Consider the following 22,592-nt stretch of genomic DNA (forward strand, 5'->3'; position numbering starts at 1 on the left):
AGTCCTGTAAACGCAAATGATGTCAGTCTGAGTCACTCCTTTGTGGTTTTTAGGGGCCCTTTTGGCAAGAAGTGTACCAGCTCTTGGATGTGACCCTTTCTACACTGCTCTCTAGAAAGTTCTTCTGTCCTGTTTTGTCTCACGCTGTTTTGTCTCATCCTGTTTTGCCTCAGTGACCTTGGTATGGGGCAGGAAGTTGTGCAGTATCTGTTCCAGATCTCAAAAGAAAGGCCCAATATCAAATGACGTAACAGACCTGCTGAGAGAAGATCTGAAGATGGAAAGCAACAGTCATCTATCTGGACGTATGCAAGGTCCTTGACATCATCCCTCAGCACATCCTTATCTCTAAATCAGGGAGATGTGGGTTCAAATGTTGGAATATTTGATGGATGAGGAATTGGTTTTATGGTCATAGCCAAAGTGTTGTTGTCGATGACTCTGTGTCCAGGTTGAGGTTCATATGTGGACCGGTAGTCTGAAACATCTTAATCAATGACATATGTGATTGGATCTAGTACATTTCTCAGCAAGTTTGTCAACACTACAAAGCTGAGTGATGCAGTTCATATGTTAGAAGAAAGGAATGCCATCCAAAGGCATCCTGTCAAATTCAAAAGGTGGGCACGCCATAAATGACTTGGATGTAGGACTAGAAGTTGCTTTGAACAATTTGGTTGATGATACTAAATTGGGAGGAACTGCTGACTCCATCAACAGAGGGGCCTTGCAGAGAGTTCTAGACAAATTAGAGATCTGGCCAATCACCAACCACATGAAGTTTATCAAGAGCAGATGCCAGATTCTGCAGCTGGGAAGGGACAACAACCCTGGTTGTACATAGAGAATGGGGAATGAGACACTTGAGATCAGCTACACTGAAAGAAATTTGGGGATTTAGGTCAACAGCAAGTTGAACACAAGACAAAATTGTGCTCAGGCAGCAAGGAAGACCAACTATATCCTAGAGTGCATCGTGCACAGCATTGCTAGACAGTCAAGGAAAGTGACTGTCCCACTGGCCACTGCATTGATGCTGCCTCACCTTGAGTACTGCATGCAGTTTTGAGAGCCACGATACAAAAAGGACATAAACTATTATATAATGTCGAAAGAGGGACTACAATGATATTGAAGGGTTTAGAGGGGAAGCTGTATGAGGACACACCAAAGAGACAAGCAGAAAAAGAAGGGGCAATCTCATGACTCCCAAGCAGTTTAACCTTTCCCTCTGAATGGAAAATGGAAATGGAACAGTAACATCTTCTGGGAGATGCAGTTCTTCTCTTCTGTGAAAGGTACCCGGAACTATCAACAAACCATGGTAGTGTGCAGCATTAACTCTTTAACTACCAGTGCACTACATGATATTATGATGTGGAATATTTATAACAAAAATCATAAAACCATGACACAGTTCCCTGTTGCCTTTGGAAAGTGTACCAGGAAACTCATGGGATCAGAATTCATAAATTCATCCAAAAGGCATTTCAAATTGTTAATAAGAGCAATTAATGGGCTTGTTCTCATTTTCTGGAACATGTTGAGCACAGAATCTGGCATCAAAAGAAAGAGGTTTTGAGACAGTTAACACTAATTATTGCTTCTATGTAGATTGAAGAGGTAGGATTTCTATAGATTTGAAAGAAATACGGAAATAGACAAAAATATTGTATGGCGTTCAAAAAGGTAATATTTCTGCATTTGAAGAAGGCTTGGTTCTTGGTAGATTGATTTAAGTTTATTGATTAAGAAAGTCATAACCGCATTTCTAGTAATGTTAGCTTTTGTCTGTTGCTGTGTAATATTGCAGTGGATATCTAAGTATTACCTCATATTGATCACCAAAACCTCAGGGAAAATGAAACTGATCTAACCTTTATTGTTAGAGAAGTCTGAAGCAGGCGAATTGTCAAGTAACCTTTGCACAAGTATTTGTGTGTGTATCTTTGGATATACCAAATATGTACTTTTATCTAGGTCTCGGTGACCATTCTTGAAATTGCCAATGTGATCACAGAATCATAGAATGCTTTGTGTTGGAAGGACCCTGAAGATCATCCTGCACTAAACCATGTTTCTCAGCTTGCCCTGAACCTTGCTAGGAATGGAGTTTTCATATTTTCTCTAGGTAACCTGTTCCAGTGCCTCCCCATTCTCTTAAATTCTTCCTAATATCTAATACAACCTATACTCTTCTAGATAAAAGCTCTTACCCCATGTCCCATTGCTATGCTTCCTGATATGGAGTCCCTCTTCTGTTTTCTTGTACCGTTTAGATACTGGAATATTGCAATGATGTCTGCCTGGAACCTTCTCTAGACTGTACAACCTCAGCTCTCTCAGCCTCTTTTCACAGCAGAGGTGCTCCAGCCACTTCAAATCATACTTATGGCCCTCCTCTGGACTTGCTCCCACAGATCCATGTTGTTCTTATGTTGACTATCACTGAGCTGAACATAGTATTCCTGGTAGGGTCTCCTGTGAGAGAAGTAGACTGGGAGAATCGCTTCCCTTGAACTGTTGATCATGCTTGTTTTGATACAGCCCAGTACACTGCTGTCTTTCTGGGCTAAAAGAACACACTGCTGGCTCATGTCAAGTTTTTCAACAACCAATACCTTTGAACTCTTCTCCTCAGGGCTGCCCTCTATTCATTTTTCTGCCCAGCCTATATTTGTTCTTAGGACAGCCACCACCCACATTGCATATGGCCTTCTTGATTATCATGAGGCTTGCATGGACCTGTCAAGCTTCTTCTAGATAGCATCCCTTACCTCCAGCATGTCAGCTGCACAACACAACTTGGTGTTGCCTGAAAACATGCTGAGAGTGCACTCATCCCCATTACCATGTAATAAAAAAGGCATTAAATACTACTGGTCCCAATATGGACAATTGGAGTACACTACTTGTCACTCAAACTGGACATCAAGCCATTGACTGCAACTCTCTCAGTGTGACCATCTTGGCAATTCTTTATTCACTCAGAGGGCCATCTGTCAAATCCATGTCTCTTCAATTTAGTGACAAGAATGTCTTGAGGACAGTGTCAAATGCTTTCCACATGATGAAAGACTCCCATGAGTCCTCACCTTATTATGTGCAGTCCAGGACTGCCCTTCATTCCCAGCAACTTGAGACCACCATGAAAAAGGATCACATGGAGGCAGAGGTTGGGATGCAGGAGACATTAGTGACTCTGAAAAGGGAAATGAGTTTTCTTCCAAAGGGAGCTGTTGTGTGGGCAGCACCGGAGCTGCCAAAAATCGGTGCCCATCACCGATGGTGAAGATCCTATAGGACATCCATCTGTCAGTCCCGTTGAGTAAGAGGATAGCATATCACTCAATTTGGCTATAGGGAATTGTACACTCAGAAGAAGGGAATATAAGGAAAAGAGTAGAAGATTGGGAACATAGCATTAGCATGGGGAGCACTTTCTGCCATAGTAATGTCTGAAAATGCAGGAGAGGTTGAAATACTCAGAGGTGATAGGGACTCCATCATAGCTGTGGATGCTGCCAATTGCAGCAGAGGTAGAGTATACCACAATCGTGTTCTGCAGGTAAGAGGATGAGGCCAAGCAGGGTCACTGTCATGGGAAGGGGATTAATGATGACAGTATGGTTTTTACCCTGACTGACACAGAGTTACTTGCAGCTATTGGCTGGTGAGATCGTACCATAGGATGGGCATGGCAGGCACTGGCCATAGCAGAGCATGTCACAGAGAGGCAAAAGTGTTTCTTGGCTTCATTATGACACTTCAGATACTTTTTAAAAATATGTTGGCCCTGAACAGCCCTGAGCCTGGGGGTATCATACACAGAAGTGATTATCACCTGCAGTATTCACAATGAATGGAAAACATCCAAGCTAATGACATAGGCTGTGTGTCTGTTTCCACTTACACTGCCTTTTCATTTTCTGGCTTTTGCTACACCCATTCCCTGCTGAATTCTTTTTCTGTGTGCCAAAATAGAAAAGCCCCAGAATTTCTGTTCCAGGAATGAGACAGTGATTGCAGAAGACTCATTTGCTGTTGTCCGGTGTGTCCAGTTGAGGCAACTGATGCTGGCCCACAGCCCCTAGTCATTTCTTAGTTCCTTCTGGCTGCTGCTAGGGGCTCATCCCTTTACATGATGTCATCCTGGCTCCTGAAACAGGTAAAAGAACAATTCTATGATTCTACTCTGCTAGCTTCTTGAGATGAAGTAGCTGTTAGATTCACAGAGCTCTTTCTCAGCAACTGGGAGAGAAGGGAATGCCTAGAGAGATCAGTAGGAGGGATTTGATGATTAGTCTGGGGCCAATGGCTTCAACAAAACACAAGTGACACTGGAAACGTCCTGGGGCAACTCCAGCTGCATCACCACTCAAAATCATCTAGGAAATCATTTCCAAAATACCACCTCACAGGAGAGATGTCCCAAGAACAGCCCTTCCCCTTCATTCAATCTTGGATGAAGTGCAGATTTTTCTGTGGGACCCCAGAGCCCAAGGGAAATCAGGGGAACTCCAGAATCATTTTCTATCACTCCACAGAGAAAACAGACACTCTTTTCTTTGAAAAGCTTTCCCTTAAAAAACATGCCTAGACAAAATGATTTAGCATTTGCCAGATGAAAGTTTTCCTTTGGAGGCATTACAAATCATATTTCTGAGTTCCACAGACTGATCCTCTGCTACTGTTGCCAAACCGCCTAAAATCCCAGCTTCCTCAAATGCATGTACTGCTCCACGAAAAATGATCACGCACACATTTTCTGCTGTGCTTTTCTTTGGACTTCCTCAACCCTGCTGCCTTGATGTTCTGAATCTGAAGAGATGTAGCCAGGACCAGTCATGGCCCCAATTACATTTCCCACTCATCATACAACACCTATTATTTTCCTCAAAGGATGCTGGAAAAACCTCCTCAGAAGCATTAAAGAGGCTTGGAAGAAGCCAAAATTCTCTGGGAAGGGAAGTTTTGTGCAGAAGTGGAAGATCTCCCGCCTACACAAGCTTCATCTCTCACATCCGTACCTTGGTCTTTGTTCCTGCCCCACCTGAAATCTGTGTACGCTTGCATGTGTGTGTGTGTTCATCTGTTCCATCAACATGGAGAAAGACAGTAACAGAAAGCATTCCTATGTCTTACACTGCAAGACAGAGTTATGCCACAGAAAATTAATCAAACTTTCTTCATTACTGGAAACTGATACAAAAGAAAAAGTCAGGAACAAGAAAATATACTGTACTTGAGAGACTGTAATTTGTAGCTCACTTCCAGAATGGTCATGAAATAAAGAATAGATGAATGAATGTCTGGAGAAGGATGGTCAAATCTTTCTGTATCTGTGTCCGTGGAAGAAGTGAGGAGACAGAGAATGGAGAGATCAATACCAGCAGTGATCAGTAAAGGCCATGAAAAGAGCCACATAAGCCAGGAAAAACATCCTGTTTGAAGCTTGTTGCTGCTCTTATTCAACTATAAAACCTCATTCTGACATCATCTCCTGAAATCGTAGAGCCATGGCAAAAGAGAACAGGATATTTGTGAATTCATTCTCCTGGGCTAAACAAACCATCCTAGGTGGCACTTGTGATTATCTGCTCCATTACTTTCTTAATCCTGATGGCCTCATCTTTGTCAAAGGGGTAAGTGACCAGCACCTGAAGATCTCAATTTCCTTGCTCTTTTTCTTGTTGTACTGGCACAGACTGGGTAGCAGGAACATCACTTTCTCTACTATGATTTTGTGCCTCTTCTGAGGCTGGCATGTGGGGCTACAATCAGTGCTGATTTAAATCCTTGAATTTATGGTTCTTATCCTCATCATTCAAAGCACTCAGCTTTTTATGTTAATATTCTCCACTTGTGCCTCATATGTCACTGTCGTTCTCATTTTCTGAATAGTTTTCTTGCAATATTTGCTAAAATTTGTTTTGCAGTTGACACTAGCATTGTTCAGGCACTGGAACAGTCTTTCCTGTGAAATAGGCACAGCGCCAAGCCTTCTAGAGCTCAAGAAGTATTTGGACTATGTCCTCAGACACATGGTTTAGTTTTGCATTAGCCATGTGCTGAGACTTCAGTTCTATCTCAAGATATCCTATAATTCTGTGATTCTATGCTTTTCAGAGAAAATAAGATGTGTTTTTCTCATCAATTAACATACTCTGCAGGCATGGAAATAGGAAAGATGATATCAGTAATCTAATTTATTCTCTAGGAGGATTTTGCCATTCTCAAGAAAAGGGTGAACCACAAAAATGTGAGTCTGTTAGTCCATCACAGACCTCACTTTTGGATGACAGGTAATTCCAGCCTGGAAGCATCTACTGATATAGAATCACGGAATCACGGAATCATAGAATCATAGAATCACAGAATGGCCTGGGTTGAAAAGGACCACAATGATCATCCAGTTTCAACCCCCTGCTATGTGCAGGATCACCAACCACCAGACCACATCCAACCTGGCCTTGAATGCCTCCAGGGATGCAGCATCCACAACCTCCTTGGGCAAACTGTTCCAGTGTGTCATCATCCTCTGAGTGAAGAACTTCCTCCTAATATCTAACCTAAACTTCCCCCTTCTCAGTTTAAGACCATTCCTCCTTGTCCTATCACTATTCACCCTCGTAAACAACCATTCCTCCTCCTGTTTATACGCTCTCTTCAAGTATAAGAAGGCCACAAATGAGGTCTCCTCGGAGCCTTCTCTTCTCTAAGCTGAACAATCCCAGTTCCCTCAACCTTTCTTCATAGGAGAGGTGCTCCAGCTCCCTGATCATCTTAGTTGTCCTTCTCTGGACTTGTTCCAAGAGCTCTGCATCTTTCCTGTACTGGGGGCTCCAGGTGTGGACGCATTAATCCAGATGGGGCCTCACAAGAGTCAAGTAGAGGGGGACAATCACCTCCATTTCCCTGCTGGCCACTCTTCTTTTAATACAACCCAGGATATAGTTGGACTTCTGGGCTGCAAGTGCACACTGCTGGCACATGTTCAGCTTTTTGTGCACTGGGACCCTCAAGTCCTCCTCCATAGGGCTGCTCTCAAGGGGTTCTTTGCCCAGTCTGTATAAGTACTTGGGATTGCCCTGGCCCAAGTGCAACAACTTGCACTTAGCCCTATTGAACCGCATTGGGTTCATATGGGCCCACTTCTCCAGCCTCTCTAGGTCCATCTGAATGGCTTCCCTTCCCTCCAATGTATCAACTAAATGTATCAACCAATACTGGTAATTGCCTTAAGGCAGGCACAATGTGTGTTATGTGAAGAAAATAGCTGGAGTGAGAGCTGGCATCCAGATCAAGTCCAAACCCAAAAGTGGCCTGACTGAGGGCTTCACACAGTCACTGCAGTGAACCAACAGGGAGCCAGGCCAAGCCAGGAGATCAACAGAAGGCCAGGCCAGAGACAGGATGCCATTGGTCAAGATTCCCATTCACATGATGTGCTCCAGGCTCTAGAGGACATGTCTAAGAAGAGACACATCAAGGCAAAGACTGAGAGCCATTGGATACAGAATAACCAGGGATGACTTCCTCTGCTTTAATAGAGGATGCCTGAAAGATGAAATGCCAGCAGTGCCACTGGCCTTCAATATCTACAGCAGTGATGGAGTCTACCTAGCTAACTCCTCCTAAACCCAGGTTTTCTCCTTTTGTCACCCCTATGCAGATGGAAAATCAACAAACAAGCAAACAAAAACACGTCAGGACATACTAAAGGTTGCAGTAAGTGTTTAATGAGTCTAAAGAATGAAATGATGTTACTCCAACTGCACACATCAAGTGTGGTGAGCAGGCAAGAATCTATTCCCCTTTCCTATGGAAGTGTTGACACAGGGTTCACACTTACTGGCCAAGAGATAAAGACGGGCGAGCAGGTCACTGAAGTCTGGTTTTGAGGGGTACTGACAGAAATCTCAGAGGGGAAAAACAGAAAAGATATTAGATCCTTCTGCCACAGTAGCGGTTGTTACAATCACCAGGCAATGGAGAAGCAGATGCAACCACACCCAGTACCCAAAACAACAGCCCCCTTTCCAGAGGACATAGTCTATTACAGTGATGAAAAATCAATGATAGAGGCTCTTTGCCCCAGTCTGAGGGGGCAAAATACACCTTGACATACATTGATGCTGTAAGTGGAGTTCTACAGGCCTATCTAGTGCCACAAGCTGATCAAATCAACAATACAGCATTGTATGTCACACCCCATGGAAAATGATCAAGAAGAACAATTTAATGTGAGTTTTGTACAGAAATGGGCCAAAGATAATAACACTGAATGACAGTTCTACCTACCATACAATCTCACTGGAGCAGGTCTTTGAGAACATTATAATGACATATTGAAACAGTGCTTCAGGCTGATAGTCCATGAAGGGATGGACAACATGACTACATGAGGTAGTAAGAGGCGTAAATGAAAGACCTTGAGATACCTGAGCCAGTGCTTTATATGTGCTACTCACCATCCAGGCTTCTCTATTAGGACACAGACAAGGGGGACAGAAAAACATGTGAAGTTGCACACTGGTATCATGAATATCTTTCTGCCCCCTGTGCTGGTTGAGCTTGTAACCAAGTAACCACATGGGAGAGTGGCCCTACTTGGTACAGTAACAGCCTAAATATTGTGGCATCCTTGCTCCCTGGGGGACACATTATGGAAAAGAGAGGTTTTGTAACCTCTTGGGTGATCAGTAACTTGCTCACTAAAATACTTGACACACTGATTTTTATTGTATGAGGAAGTTTTTAATGGAATAGGACAGTAAGCAAAAATGGATAGCCGACCTTCGATGAAATGACTGCCAAATTAATGGATGAAGACTGAATGTGGAATTGTGCATTACTTTGTTACCCTTTTGAGAGACTGTCACAGTACGTGGAATAATGTACATTGGCTTTCACCTCTGACAGTGAGAATAAAACATCAGGCACCATATTGTGTCAAATGGGTCTCTTATAGGGGAACTAATGTATGAATAGGACATTCACTCAAGAGCTGGTGTGAGGACATTACTTTGCCCAAATCCTAGAAAAAGAATCCACGTAAATCTTTTGTCAATATGGCTGACAATACCTACCTTTTAACTGGACAGTGCAGTCCAGGAAGGATACCTTGCCACCACAGGGAAGGACATTTGCTGGCCTGCCACCATCAGTATCTGCTGGGAGAAAACCAGAGAGTGGACACTCTACTGGTCAGCCTTCCCCAGTAATGTGAGTCTCTATTTAACAAGTGAATATTAACTTACTTCCATGTACGTTCTTAGAGATAGGTAAAGCATATACGGTAGTGCTGGCTCTTTTGCATTACAACCTTTAATCCCAGCACACCAAAGAAGCCTTCATTAGATAATGGGCATGGCATAAATCTGGAAATGAAAAGGTAGGAAGAAAACCAAACCATGGCCCATATCATTAGCAGAGATGGCTTGCATTAAAGATGAGCTTGTCAGAAGATTAATACCTATATCAATGGTGCATCTGGGCCTGCAGCAATGAGGGATGAATATAAAAGGGAGTCCAATTCCCAGCTCTCCCATCCATTTGTCTTGCCTCCTTCTTGCTGGGAACCAGGTAAGTGTAAAGCCCTTTTTTCTCCTCTTGCAAAGTGAGACTTTGCCTCAATGGGCATTTTATTCAATAGCGACTCCTTCTCGCTGGGAACCAGGTAAGTGTGAAGCCCTTTCTTCTCCTCTTGCAAAGCGAGGCTTTGCCTCAATGGTCATCTTATTCAATAGTGACGCTGTCCTATGCTGGGGATTGGAGCTCCTTGCTATCGGGAGAATATGGAGGGGATAAGATCTGCTCAGAGAGTCTGGGACACGACTTAAATGGCCTGTGATTTATCCATTCAAAGAGAGACTCTTTGGACCAGGCTACTCTCTACAGGGCTCCGACATGACAAAGGGATATGACCTCCTGTCACAGCCTCCATCTGTGTTCTTAATAGTTGCCTTGGCTTCTTTGTGAGAGGCTATTCAGGTTGCCCATCACACAGCCAAATGCTCTCCTTCCTCTTAACCCTCTTTCCTAGGTATACCTCCAGTCTCAAGTCATGTCCTGCTACTCCCAGTGTGTGCCATGCCGGCCCTGTGGCCCAACTCCTCTGGCCAGCAGCTGCAATGAGCCCTGTGTCAGGCAGTGCCAGAACTCCAACGTGGTCATCGAGCCCTCTCCCGTGGTGGTGACCCTGCCCGGACCCATCCTCAGCTCCTTCCCACAGAACACCGTTGTGGGTTCCTCCACTTCCGCTGCTGTTGGCAGCATCCTCAGCTCTGAGGGTGTGCCCATCTCCTCTGGGGGCTTTAACCTCTCCAACATTGGCAGCCGCTATTGTGGCAGAAGGTGCACTCCCTGCTAAAGATGCTGGCCATATTCCTGGAGAAATTCTTCCAGAAACTACAAACATGGTGTTGGATCAAGAAGAAATCTTCAAGCCACTGCTTTCAGAATACTTGGCCATCCATAGCAAATCTAGCAAGTGCCGGCAGGAAGGGGAAGCCTGGTCTTTCCGAAAACCTCATTCATGTCTCTTCCATTTTTCTACATATCTCTCTCTGAATTTTCTTTTTTCTCTCTTTCTTTTCCCTCTATTCTCCTCTTAGCTTTGAGGCTTCTCCAAACCATCCCGTCCTCTGCCAGAAAGTCAGGCACATGCCTTGCATGAACTCAAACATAGGATCAGGCAAATCCTGCACTGTGTTTAGAGTGAACTCGTTTTCCTCTTTAAACAATCATTAAAATTTCTGCATATCAGTTTGGGCTTTTGGTGTTACTTCCCACAGTGAATGCCCTTCAGAGCTGACCGGGGAAAATGACTTTGCTACTGGTGAGTAGGAGATGAGTGTTTAAGGAGGCCCTTCACCACTTCCAAAAGAATGGGAGGTTGTGACACACTGCAGAGGCTCCTCTCTTGGGCACTGTCCCTTGCAGCTTTAGAACATGTCCCTGGCAATGGCACAGAAAGTGGGTATTGGCCTTTGCTTTGCAGTGTTTCTGCCCTCAGTTACCCCCATTCAGGTCTTGGAAATGGAGAACACAATCTCTGCTTTGCTCACAGGAAAACTAGGAGTTTGGAAGTCATGGGGGAAAGCTACCCTGCAAGCTTTTAGTAACAGAACTCTTCCTGCTCTCGTCTCTGCTGCGGTTGAGAAGAAAGAGGGCACAGAGTTGGAGTAGAACTGCGTGGATGTCTCTCTGGTGCCTGACACAGCTCATGCTGTTTAGTTGTGCTGTCTCCCACCCAAGACATCCTGCCCATGTCAGACCCAACCGTGTCTGATTGACCTGGCCTCAGTCAGTGGCTGCTACAGGCCCTGTGCTCATTTTTCTGGAGAACTCAAGGACGCGCACCCTGGTCAGGATGGGTTTTGCCGGCCCTGGATGCAGAGCTCCCTGTCGGCCCAGACGGCACTGTGCCCTGCCCCCACCTGTCCCTCCCGCCACAGCCCTGGCTCTTTTCCCCATCCCCTAAGGGATAACAGGAGCAGTGGTTTCCTCCAGTAGCCCTGGCCCAGGCTCCACCAGCCTGACCACTGGAGCCCAGCTCTATGCTCAGGAATCAAGTGTCAGCCCAGGCTGAGGGGTGCAGCTGCTGCTTTCACCTAGTCATGTGTTTCCAAACTTTTGGCTTCCCTGGGCCATGTTGATTGGAGAGGAATTGTCTCGAGCCACATACACGTAGGTGTCTCTGAAAGTAATGTCTCCTCCATTTTCACAGAAACTGCAACTGATTCAGTGAGCACAGTAACTCCATTTGATAGGGCAAATTTTCGGCTACAAAACGCTATTTTTCAACAGTCACCACCGCTAGCTATGCATTTTCACCAGTGATGAACAAATGCCTGTGTGCCACACTTGTAAATATCTGCGCAAATGGAGGCGAACCACTGATGTCGTCACTACCACCTAAGCACACCATCCACTGCCTCACTGAGCTCACATCCACAGTTTGGTCTCCATGAAAGTTCAGCAATCACTGATGAACACCAGTGGGTATAATTTTTTTCCACATGGAGGAATTTTATGACACCTCCTTGCTTCATAAAGAAGCTTCTGTGTCTGTGGCTATTCTGTCAGATTGCCTCTCTGAGGTCATCTGTCACGCAGCAACAAAATGTAATAGAATACTGTAGGGAAGGTTCAACCTCTCCTACCAAACCACCATCATCTTCCTTGGTCGAATCAAATAAAATAGAGGGCATTAGTTTTGGAGCAGGCCTCATAATGTATATAATACAGTTAATGCATACAAGTAACAAAACTTATTTTAACTTCTACTGTTCTTATTAAAACGTTCAAAAAAGAGAGCCACACATAGTGGGATGTGTGACCTTGTTTTTGTGATACTAATGCATCAGTTTGGTATGATGGCAGTGACTGCAATACTTAGTGAGTTCCGAAGTTGTTCATAATAGATTTTGGATGAAATTTTACTCTTCCTTTGCTTCACCCTTGACAATAATTCTTCACAAATACGCATGTCACCAAAAAGAGTTGACATAAATAAGGCATGATTGCAAAACAAAAAATATTTCTCTCTGGTAAGATAGGGCTTCTAAAATTCTGGAAAAGAGACATGATCAATCTTTTGTGTTGGATGTCTGATTGCCACTGTATACATTCTATCTGAAAATTCACGGGTAATGTATTTATGTCAAGTGCAAAAGAAATCACAAACATACATTGATGATTTCTTTGAAACCAATTCAGTGCAAGACTGCCTATTTTTCACTGTTCAGAGGACTGTGTTTAGCCAGTATCAAAATGCATAAGATTATTTGCAATAATTCGAGTCAGCACTGCACTGTGCATTCCCTGTGTCCAAGTTTCAGCACAGTCACTGCCAACTGCACACTGATATTTGGTTGTTGTTGAGTGATGGGTACGTGCTCTGGGCTGAGTTGGGTCGTTTGGAGGGGAAGAGCTGCGGCAATGATGGTGCAGGGCAGGAAGAAGACACAGTATGTGATGGTCTGGGCTGTAGTCTAGACATGCCTGCCTTAACTGGATCAACCAGTACTACAGCTGACTACAGATGCACAGGAATGTACAGCCTTAGTGCGGGGAAGACTCAGACACTCAATCCTCAGCCCCAGCAGCCGGCACACAGGCTGTGACTAGTGAATGTGCCTAGATGTGCATGCAGAGCCCCACGTTTGGCTCGTGTTTGGCAATGTCCACAGTAGTTGGCTTTGGGGACAAAACCTGCCAGTGTCACATGGTCCAGCCTGATGTCACCGACGGCGATGTTCTGAGGGAAGGAGCTGAGGATGGGTCCGGGCAGGGTCACCACCACGGGAGAGGGCTGGATGACAATGGTGGAGGGCTGGCACTGCCTGACACAGGGCTCAGTGCAGCTGCTGGCCAGAGGAGTTGGGCCACAGGGCTGGCATGGCTGGCACTGGTCACAGCAGGACACGTCTTGAGGCTTGAGTTGCACCTGAGTGAGAGAGCAGGGAGGAAGCACAACATGGGCATATATGAGGAGATGAATGTCAACACACTATGAAGGAACCATGAATTGCTGGAAGCCGGAGGCTGTGCATGGATAGTTAAAGCTGTAGTGTTATCATGCTGCCCAAGCTCAGAATGAGCCAGAAGTACCTACCTATCCAGCTCATTTCTGTACTCTAGTTTGCAAGCTATCTTCTTACCCATATTCCTTCCATGACAAACCTCCTTCTTACTTCCCTTCCCTATGACAAGCAGTCCTACGATTTGGCATGGAACAGAACTGATATCAGCTGTGTCATCCACTACTGTGTAAGCTTCCTTGGCAGAATGAGGGGTACAAGAAGGAGCTTCACACTCACCTGATTCCAAAGAAAAGGCAATGGTGGATGAGAGAGTGATGAGCTGGGCTGTCTTTTATAGTGTATGTAAGCTTCCTAAGCTCCGAAGGCATCACTTATAGCAGTGATTACTTTCTGACAAGCTCCTCTTGAATGAAAACATTCCAGTTAATGATATAGACTGTTCATTCACTTACTATGCTGTTCAATTTCATTTCCAGTTTTTGCTATGCCCATTCCTCACTTTTGAGTGGCAGGAAGAGAGGCTCAATCACTCCCAGGTAATGAATATTAATTTAGGCAAAAGGTTCAGCTTCCATGATGGAAGAGTCCAGCAAAGTCAAATGGTGATCCCAGATAATGTTATAGAATGTACGTCATCTTCCTTTGCAGTTGTGTTTCATTTCCAGCTTTATGTCATACCCATTCCACGTTGAAGGCATCTTTTGAGTGGCGTGAAGGGAGTTCCTAGCATTTCCATACAACAAACACCACTGCAGTCAACAAATTCAGCTCACGTGCTAGAAGAGTCCGGCAAAGGCAAGCGATGTCAGCCTGAGTCATTCCATAAGGGTTTTTAGGAGATCTCCTGGCAAGAGAGGTACCATCTCCTGAGTCACACCCTATCCCACTTGACATTTTTCTCTGGAAAATTCTGCTTCCCTGTTTTGTCTCCTCCTGCTTTGTCTCAAGGATCTTGATACGGGGCAAATGGTGGTGCGGTGTCCTTTCCAGATCTCAAAAGAAAGGCCCAACAGCAAACGGTGGAACAAAAGGGCTGTTTCAGTAAGAAAGAATGTGAAGAGCTATATAGACGGCAAGTTAATCTTATATCCCTTCATGTGATAGGAATGCCGTTTTTTTGCAGAATAGTACAAAATCAGGTAAATTTTTCCAAAGCTTCACTGCATAGGTCCTTTCCTCAGAGAGCTCCTTCTTCCTTTCCATACTGTGGTGTTTTTTATTTTCTGAATGAACAACTGAAAAAAATCTTACGTATTTTCCTTTCAGTGATGGAAGCTCATTTCTATTATTGCACCCATTAATTCACAGCACAGGTGACTACAGCACCCTGCAGTAGATTCCCTCTCTGCAGCTCCTCAGGATAAATAACAGGCTTCTCAAGTCTTAAGCAGAAGGCCCAATAAAGCAGCAGCATCAGTAGCTCCAGTGTCCTCTTCAAATCTCTCAGTACATGTTCCCTCCGAGTAGTATCTCTGAGTACCACACAGTGTCATCAACACATACAAGACCATTAGCATACGCTCGTGTCTTCTGTGTGATGGATTTGCACAAATGCCTGTGGGTGCTGATTTGTCCCTCCATCAGCCATTTCCAGAGCATTGCAGAGCCTCCAGCCAGCCCCTAGCAGCACCCAGAAGATCCTTCACCACCTCTGTCTCTCTGTCTCCACTTCCCCACACTTCTAACCACAATACAAGGAATTGCCTCCATCAATGTCAGAGTGCCCTTCCCAACCACATTTTTTACCTCATTATCTCATGGCGCTCGGTAGGCTTGCATAAGGCCAGTTACTCTATCTGCACAGGTCAAGGCATACTTTCATAGGATCACAGAATCGCTTGAGTTGGAACGGACCTTTAAAAGTCATCTAGGGCAACTCTGCTGCAATGAACAGGGACATCTACAGCTATATCATGTTGTCCTTCTCTCAAGTGCGTTAAAAAGAAATAACGGAGGAGAAAGTAAAATTTAAAAATAGAATCTGAGCTGCTCTGGATGCAGTGATTATAGCTGCTCCCAATTCCTCCATCAGGAACATAGAACAGGGAAGCAGTGTGGCCCTGAAGGCAGAGTTTCATAGGAGAGCAGAGAAAAAAAGAATCTGAGAAAGCAATAATTTTTTGAAAAGATGCAAAATCTTGAAACTTATTTCATTGCCTCTCGGAGGATAAATCAAAGGTCAGATATACTACGATGTTACTGCTTTCCCTGCCCACACCCAGACCAGTCACCACCGGCATTTGAGAGCAGGGAAAGCCCTAGGGGAGGAGAAGAGTGAGCCCTCCGTGTAGTGGGAAGCCTGTGGGTCCAGGAAAACCAAAGGGACTGTCACAGCTCCTGCGTCACACCCTCAGAGGGCTAGCATGGTGCCAGCATCATTTCTGTGCACACAGGAGGAGGAGGCCTGGCGTGCATAGCCTAGACTTAGTGCTTTCTTCTGAGCAGCTTCTGAAGAAGACAGCCTACAGCTGTTGTGCTTTCCTGTCATTATTCCTCTCCAGATGCAAGGCCTTTCTCCTACTCCTGTTGAAAGACCTGTGATTCCAGCCCGGGTGTTTCTCCAGCTTGTCCTGGTCCCTATGACTAGCAACCCTGCCTTATAGCGTCCTGACTGCTCTTCCCAGCTGTGGGTCCTCCACACACATGCCACTCTTGCACACTATCCCATCATCAGGCCATTACTGGAACCATTAAACACTATTAAGTACTGATCTCTGAGATACACTTTCATAGATACCAGTCCCCAGCTGTACTTTGAATAGCTGGTCATGGAAGTTAAAGCCCAGCAGATCGTCATCTTTTTCAGCTACCTTATTGTTCTTCCTCCTTATAAGGTGGAAGATAAGTGTGGTGCCTGTTTTGTTGTTGTTGTTTCCTAGCTAGGAAGGCCATCCCTCAACCATCATGACCTTTGAGAGATGACAGAGAGCAGTCTCACAATGGCATCACCCGATCAGATACCCTTGGATGCATCCCACCCATCTCACGGACACAAGTCTGACCAACTAGGACAAATGTTCCATAAGGTTTTCTTCCTTTACAGGCAGTATTTTTTCACTCCCTAAAATTCTGTGAAGAGCCTCAAGGACCCAGTAGGCCTGAGGACAAGCCTTACCCATAAAAACTGAGGAAAAGACAGCCTATAGTATTTCAGCCATTTCCATTTTCCTTCTCATCATTTCCTCTGTCTCATGTCAATGGGCATACACTCTCCTTAGCCAGAGGATTGTATCTTTGCCAGACGCAGGACAGGCAAGTGCACAAAAGTGGGGGACACATTCAGAAACATGTCACATGGTATACTTAGCCAAGAAACCATTTCAGCAGGGATTCTGGGGAAATTTCGTTTGAAGACAATGCCCTAAATGAGCTCATTGTACTGTATCCAGAGAGACTGCAGAGAGTGGAAGTATACTAAGAGCCTTGCAGAAGACATAGAAGTCACTGATCTTGTCAAGATGATTCTGCTCTGTTGGGCCTTGTATCTAAGGCTTGAGAAGCCATGTTATCCTGAGGAGCTGGAGAGAAGGAAACAGCTGGAGTGCACAATGCCCAGCAATACTGTGGGCTGGTAGGAATAATGACAGAAAGAGTTCCATGCTGTAAGACAGGTATGTCCAACCCACTGGCTTCGTGCAGCCCAGCTCACTCATCACTTAGCAGCAACCAAAATGTTGGCATGCAATTGGCAATGTCTGAGCTGACGACATGGCATGGGCAGGACACAGAACAGTGCTAACTTCAGAGCTGAATCTTTTTCCCAAATTGATGTCTATTTCCCAGAAATGTTTGGGTCTCTGTTCCTGCTACTCAAAAGATGCCTTCAGTGAGGAATGGACATACTAAAACCGGAAATCTAATTAAACAGCACAGGAAGCCAACGCACAGCCTATATCATTATCTGGGATGATTTGCATTCAAGAGGGGCTTGTCAGAAAATAAACACAGCTGTAAGTTATGCCTCTGGACCTGAGGCAGTTTATATCCATTATAAAAGGCAGCCCAGCTCCTTGCTCACTCATCCACCACTCCTGCATTTTCTCTGGAACCAGGTGAGTGTGAAACTCTTTCTTTTCTTGGGATTGCTCGTCATGAGAGAGAGAAGTAGGGGCAAGATTCATTGTGGAGGGCACCAGGGCCTGTGAGTAAGTAGTTTGTGGACTAGAGTCCAGAGACTACCTGGATATGTTCCAGGGGCTATTTTCAAGCTCGGGCAGGATGAAGCACGTATCAATCCCTTGCACATCCTCCAACTCCTAGTGCATGTGCCTTGGAAGCCTCAGGGAATGTTGACAGTCGTCTCCTCATATATGCCCATGTTCTACTTCATCTCTGCTCTCTCACTCAGGTACAACTCAAGCCTCAAAACATGTCCTGCTGTGACCAATGCCAGCCCTGTGGCCCCACCCCTCTGGCCAGCAGCTGCAATGAGCCCTGTGTCAGGCAGTGCCAGCCCTCCACCATTGTCATCCAGCCCTCTCCCGTGGTGGTGACCCTGCCCGGACCCATCCTCAGCTCCTTCCCGCAGAACACCGCCGTCGGATCCTCCACCTCTGCTGCTGTTGGCAGCATCCTCAGCTGTCAGGGCGTGCCCATCACCTCGGGGGGCTTTGACCTCTCCTGCATTTCCAACCGCTACTGTGGCAGAAGGTGCACCCCCTGCTAAAGATGCTGGGCACTGCCCCAGACAAGGACACCCAGGAAATCAGATCACGGCACTGAATAGAAGAAACGTGCTGCTGTTTTTGCCCTGCAAGGCAGACAGGAGGGGCCAGCCTGTCTTCATGGGCAGGATGGAGAAAGTCTACTGATTCTCTTTTCAGTCTCTCTTCCTGTCTAATATCTTTTTGTTTTTGTTTTTCCCCTCTGAGATTTCTGTCAGTACCCCTCAAAACCAGCTTCAAGTAACCTGCTCACCTTTCTACAACTCCTGGCTGATAAGTGTGGGCCTGATGGCAACTCTGCCAATAGGAAAGGGGAACAGATTCTTGCCTTTTCCTGCTGCTCCCCACACTTGGTGTATGCACTTGGGGTTACAATATTTCTCTCTTCAGACCCATTAAACATTTTCTGCATTCTTTAGTGTGTCTTTCCATGTTATTCACTTAAAAGGCCCTTCCCAGCATGGATCTAAAGGTGTAACAAGCTGGAAATAGTCATCTCTCTGCCTCAGAGCAGCCTCACAGTAATCTAGACATTCCAACTGCTGTCATATCAGGGGCCTTTGTATGTTTGTATGTAGGCAAAAGGGAATAGAACGTTAGAAAATAAGTGACCAGCACTCACTGATGCGAGATCTCCAGGTGTCACTCAGTAGCAAGGGTGCTATGAAGAGTATCTACTGTCCCTTTAACACTGTTTTTTTTTTTACAAGATTTCACCTGGAAATGACACAGATGGGAATCATACTCCTATTTACAGTCTCAGGCTATCATCCAAAATCCAGGAAGAAAACTCTCTAACTCCAGTGTGGTGTTAGAAAGCTGACATTCCTTAATTCCTCATGATACATGCCAGGCAACTTGACAAATCAGGTAGCATACTCAGAGTTTAATTAAGTGATCCATTTGCTGATGATTTTTCATGATTTTCTAATTTATACATCGGTCAACAATAATTACATTATTCAACCAGTTTCATCCACTTGAATGGATCTCCTCCTAACTTTCTCGAGTGTTTGATAATGCATCCTAATGCTGAGCAATTAGGTACTTCAACAACTGATTGCCCCCCTCAATGTCTAGAATATCTGGAATGTGCTAATTCACATGCTGTAACAAAGACACACACCACAGCTACAAGAATAAAGAGTAAAGCTTAACACAATCTACAGATTCAAACCACACACACTACACAAAAAGTAGAAAGCTCAGCACCATTACAGTAATACTCATGTACATGTGCTCACATATGAAATTATAATGCTGGCAACCACAACACAATACAATTACCAGTAAGTACTTCAGTTTCTCGTAGGGAAGCTTGCATATCTCAAGTATCACTTTATCAAAATAATTAGGGGGACATTAAAACACTCTGATCCTTCAAGCCAGGGACTTAAATTGTAGGCTCACTCATATATAAGGGTGCACCCCTTGATAGTGTATGATGGGTACACTATCTACCCTTGCTCTGGGATCCCATTTCACTTGCTCTCTATAAACGATATGCACTTCTGTCATGATTTGCCAGGGGCAGTAGAAAGAATGCCTTATCATGTTCCAGGGAACTCGCAACCAGATCCAATGGGGTTGGGATAGGGGGAAGAATCACTTGATATGCACACTTACTAGAAGTCCCATCCAGTCCTTCAGTTCACAAGATCTTTGTAGCAGAGTCCCATCTGGGTCACCAAAACTGTCATCCAAAATCTGGAAAGAGCACTCTTACTCTAATATAGTATCAGAAAGTAGCATTCCTTTATGCCTCACGATACGTACCAGGCAATTTGACAAAACAAACTTGCATGCTTAGAGTTCAAGTTCTACAATTAAACAGTTAAGACTTACATTGCCATAGACATCATTCTTTTACAAGAACTCATTAACATATGATAATATCCTTTGAGCATGCACAGTGTGGCCTCTGGTGGTCTTAAGACCATGTACTTCATCCCCTTTATTTCATCTTCAGTTTCTTCTCCATGACCCTTGCTGTTTTTTCTCAGTTTGGCAGATTTCTATTGCTTGTTAGACCATAATAAGCAACTTCCTCTCTTAGTGCACTTGAATCTAAAACAATATATGTGAAATTTAAGGAAAAACTCCTTGCACTAGGTGGACGCAAAGACAAAAATAGTCTATTCTCCTGTGAAGCAGAATCACTGAGAAAAACAAGGCTGTTGACACAACAAGCAAAGCTAAAATGGAAAGTTTTAGAATCAGCACTCATTGATGCCTTTGGAGAAAACATCATACTGATCCCACTTGCTAAACCAGCTTATGTCATTGTGAATCAGCCACATTACCAAGCCTACTGAAGGTCAAGAGGTGTTAGGCAATGCTCCCAGACATAGGGTTTAGTGTGTTGATACTGCAAGTGGACTCACTGACCTCTGTGGATCAGTTCTATCTCAGGATATCCAATGATTCTGTGTATCTATGCTTTTCAGAGAAAAGAAGATTCTTTTCAAAGTATTAGTCTGGTTCTCCTCAATTAGTGTAGCTTGAAGGCAAGGAATAGGAGAGATGACATCAACAGTCTAACCTATTCCATAGTAGGATTTTGCCATTTTCAAGAGAAGGGTGAATTGCCAAAATGTGAGTTTGTTTTTTCATCACAGACCTCACTTTTAGATGACGGGTAATTCCAGCTCAGAAGAACCTACTGGAAATTGTCTGAAGACAGGCAAAGTGTGTGTTATGTGAAGAAGGACTCACTGTTGGAGTGAGAGCTGGCATGCAGACCAAGTCCAGACCCAAGAGTGGCCTGACTGAAGGCTCCACCCAGTCACTGCAGTGAACCAACAGGGAGCCTGGCCAAGACAGGAAGTCAACAGAAGGCCAGGAATAGCATAGGCTGCCATTGGTCAAGATTCCCATTCATATGATGTGCTTCAGGGTCTAGGGACATGTCTAAGCAGAGACACATCAAGGAAAGGACTGAGCGGACTGAGCCATTGGATACAGACTAACCAGGGATGACTTCCTCTGCTTTAAAAGAGGATGCCTGAAAGATGAAATCTCTGCAGTGTGCACTGGCCTCCCATATCTAGAAGAGTGATGGAGTGTTCACAGCCAAACCCATGGCTTTCTCCTTTAACCACCTATATGCAGGTGGAAAAATAACATGGAAAGACACACTAAAGAATGCAGAAAATGTTTAATGGGTCTGAAGAGAGAAATATTGTAACCCCAAGTGCATACACCAAGTGTGGGGAGCAGCAGGAAAAGGCAAGAATCTGTTCCCCTTTCCTATTGGCAGAGTTGCCATCAGGCCCACACTTATCAGCCAGGAGTTGTAGAAAGGTGAGCAGGTTACTTGAAGCTGGTTTTGAGGGGTACTGACAGAAATCTCAGAGGGGAAAAACAAAAACAAAAAGATATTAGACAGGAAGAGAGACTGAAAAGAGAATCAGTAGACTTTCTCCATCCTGCCCATGAAGACAGGCTGGCCCCTCCTGTCTGCCTTGCAGGGCAAAAACAGCAGCACGTTTCTTCTATTCAGTGCCGTGATCTGATTTCCTGGGTGTCCTTGTCTGGGGCAGTGCCCAGCATCTTTAGCAGGGGGTGCACCTTCTGCCACAGTAGCGGTTGGAAATGCAGGAGAGGTCAAAGCCCCCCGAGGTGATGGGCACGCCCTGACAGCTGAGGATGCTGCCAACAGCAGCAGAGGTGGAGGATCCGACGGCGGTGTTCTGCGGGAAGGAGCTGAGGATGGGTCCGGGCAGGGTCACCACCACGGGAGAGGGCTGGATGACAATGGTGGAGGGCTGGCACTGCCTGACACAGGGCTCATTGCAGCTGCTGGCCAGAGGGGTGGGGCCACAGGGCTGGCATTGGTCACAGCAGGACATGTTTTGAGGCTTGAGTTGTACCTGAGTGAGAGAGCAGAGATGAAGTAGAACATGGGCATATATGAGGAGACGACTGTCAACATTCCCTGAGGCTTCCAAGGCACATGCACTAGGAGTTGGAGGATGTGCAAGGGATTGATACGTGCTTCATCCTGCCCGAGCTTGAAAATAGCCCCTGGAACATATCCAGGTAGTCTCTGGACTCTAGTCCACAAACTACTTACTCACAGGCCCTGGTGCCCTCCACAATGAATCTTGCCCCTACTTCTCTCTCTCATGACGAGCAATCCCAAGAAAAGAAAGAGTTTCACACTCACCTGGTTCCAGAGAAAATGCAGGAGTGGTGGATGAGTGAGCAAGGAGCTGGGCTGCCTTTTATAATGGATATAAACTGCCTCAGGTCCAGAGGCATAACTTACAGCTGTGTTTATTTTCTGACAAGCCCCTCTTGAATGCAAATCATCCCAGATAATGATATAGGCTGTGCGTTGGCTTCCTGTGCTGTTTAATTAGATTTCCGGTTT

At 45.1% G+C, this 22,592-nt stretch overlaps 3 protein-coding genes across 9 annotated transcripts; 2 read left to right on the forward strand and 1 right to left on the reverse strand.

Annotated features, from left to right (window-relative positions):
• The first annotated feature begins 1,589 nt into the window (after positions 1 to 1,589).
• LOC109365157 (feather beta keratin-like) lies at positions 1,590 to 10,375 on the forward strand. 3 transcript variants are annotated; one of them, XM_019611837.2, is made up of 3 exons: positions 1,590 to 1,618; positions 9,495 to 9,588; positions 10,049 to 10,375. In XM_019611837.2, the coding sequence occupies exons 2-3, from the start codon at positions 9,517 to 9,519 to the stop codon at positions 10,373 to 10,375; spliced, it is 399 nt and encodes a 132-aa protein (XP_019467382.1). In that variant the 5' UTR covers positions 1,590 to 1,618; positions 9,495 to 9,516. The 3 variants fall into 3 exon arrangements, with proteins under 3 accessions (XP_019467382.1, XP_085067013.1, XP_019467383.1); XM_085210887.1 differs by lacking the exon at positions 1,590 to 1,618 and having other exon boundaries at positions 9,510 to 9,599; positions 10,061 to 10,375; XM_019611838.2 differs by lacking the exon at positions 1,590 to 1,618 and having other exon boundaries at positions 9,510 to 9,588; positions 10,068 to 10,375.
• A 7,071-nt stretch (positions 10,376 to 17,446) lies between these two features.
• On the forward strand, positions 17,447 to 18,219 carry LOC109364792 (feather keratin Cos1-2-like). 3 transcript variants are annotated; one of them, XM_085211125.1, is made up of 2 exons: positions 17,447 to 17,609; positions 17,902 to 18,219. In XM_085211125.1, the coding sequence occupies exon 2, from the start codon at positions 17,923 to 17,925 to the stop codon at positions 18,217 to 18,219; it is 297 nt and encodes a 98-aa protein (XP_085067251.1). In that variant the 5' UTR covers positions 17,447 to 17,609; positions 17,902 to 17,922. The 3 variants fall into 3 exon arrangements, with proteins under 3 accessions (XP_085067251.1, XP_019466441.1, XP_019466939.1); XM_019610896.1 differs by having other exon boundaries at positions 17,511 to 17,586; positions 17,867 to 18,219; XM_019611394.2 differs by having other exon boundaries at positions 17,511 to 17,583; positions 17,873 to 18,219.
• A 3,552-nt stretch (positions 18,220 to 21,771) lies between these two features.
• On the reverse strand, positions 21,772 to 22,544 carry LOC146542539 (feather keratin Cos1-2-like). Of its 3 annotated transcripts, none has more exons than XM_085210996.1 (2): positions 22,382 to 22,544; positions 21,772 to 22,089 (listed from the first exon to the last, which is right to left on the reverse strand). In XM_085210996.1, exon 2 carries the CDS (start codon positions 22,066 to 22,068, stop codon positions 21,772 to 21,774), a length of 297 nt encoding a protein of 98 aa, XP_085067122.1. In that variant the 5' UTR covers positions 22,069 to 22,089; positions 22,382 to 22,544. The 3 variants fall into 3 exon arrangements, with proteins under 3 accessions (XP_085067122.1, XP_085067121.1, XP_085067120.1); XM_085210995.1 differs by having other exon boundaries at positions 21,772 to 22,118; positions 22,408 to 22,480; XM_085210994.1 differs by having other exon boundaries at positions 21,772 to 22,124; positions 22,405 to 22,480.
• Positions 22,545 to 22,592: the final 48 nt, after the last annotated feature.

The sequence above is a fragment of the Meleagris gallopavo genome, chromosome 29, assembly GCF_905368555.1.
Source record: "Meleagris gallopavo chromosome 29, MGAL_WU_HG_1.1, whole genome shotgun sequence".
NCBI lineage: Eukaryota > Metazoa > Chordata > Aves > Galliformes > Phasianidae > Meleagris > Meleagris gallopavo.

Coding starts and splice junctions, on each gene's coding strand:
- LOC109365157 (XM_085210887.1), top strand. CDS start 9,510: ATGAGGGATGAATATAAAAGGGAGTCCAATTCCCAGCTCTCCCATCCA. Junction 9,600..10,060: donor GGGAACCAGGTAAGTGTAAA/GCCCTTTTTTCT, acceptor GTATACCTCCAG/TCTCAAGTCATGTCCTGCTA.
- LOC146542539 (XM_085210994.1), bottom strand. CDS start 22,480: ATGCCTCTGGACCTGAGGCAGTTTATATCCATTATAAAAGGCAGCCCA. Junction 22,125..22,404: donor CTCACTCATCCACCACTCCT/GCATTTTCTCTG, acceptor TCCTCATATATG/CCCATGTTCTACTTCATCTC.
- LOC109364792 (XM_019610896.1), top strand. CDS start 17,511: ATGCCTCTGGACCTGAGGCAGTTTATATCCATTATAAAAGGCAGCCCA. Junction 17,587..17,866: donor CTCACTCATCCACCACTCCT/GCATTTTCTCTG, acceptor TCCTCATATATG/CCCATGTTCTACTTCATCTC.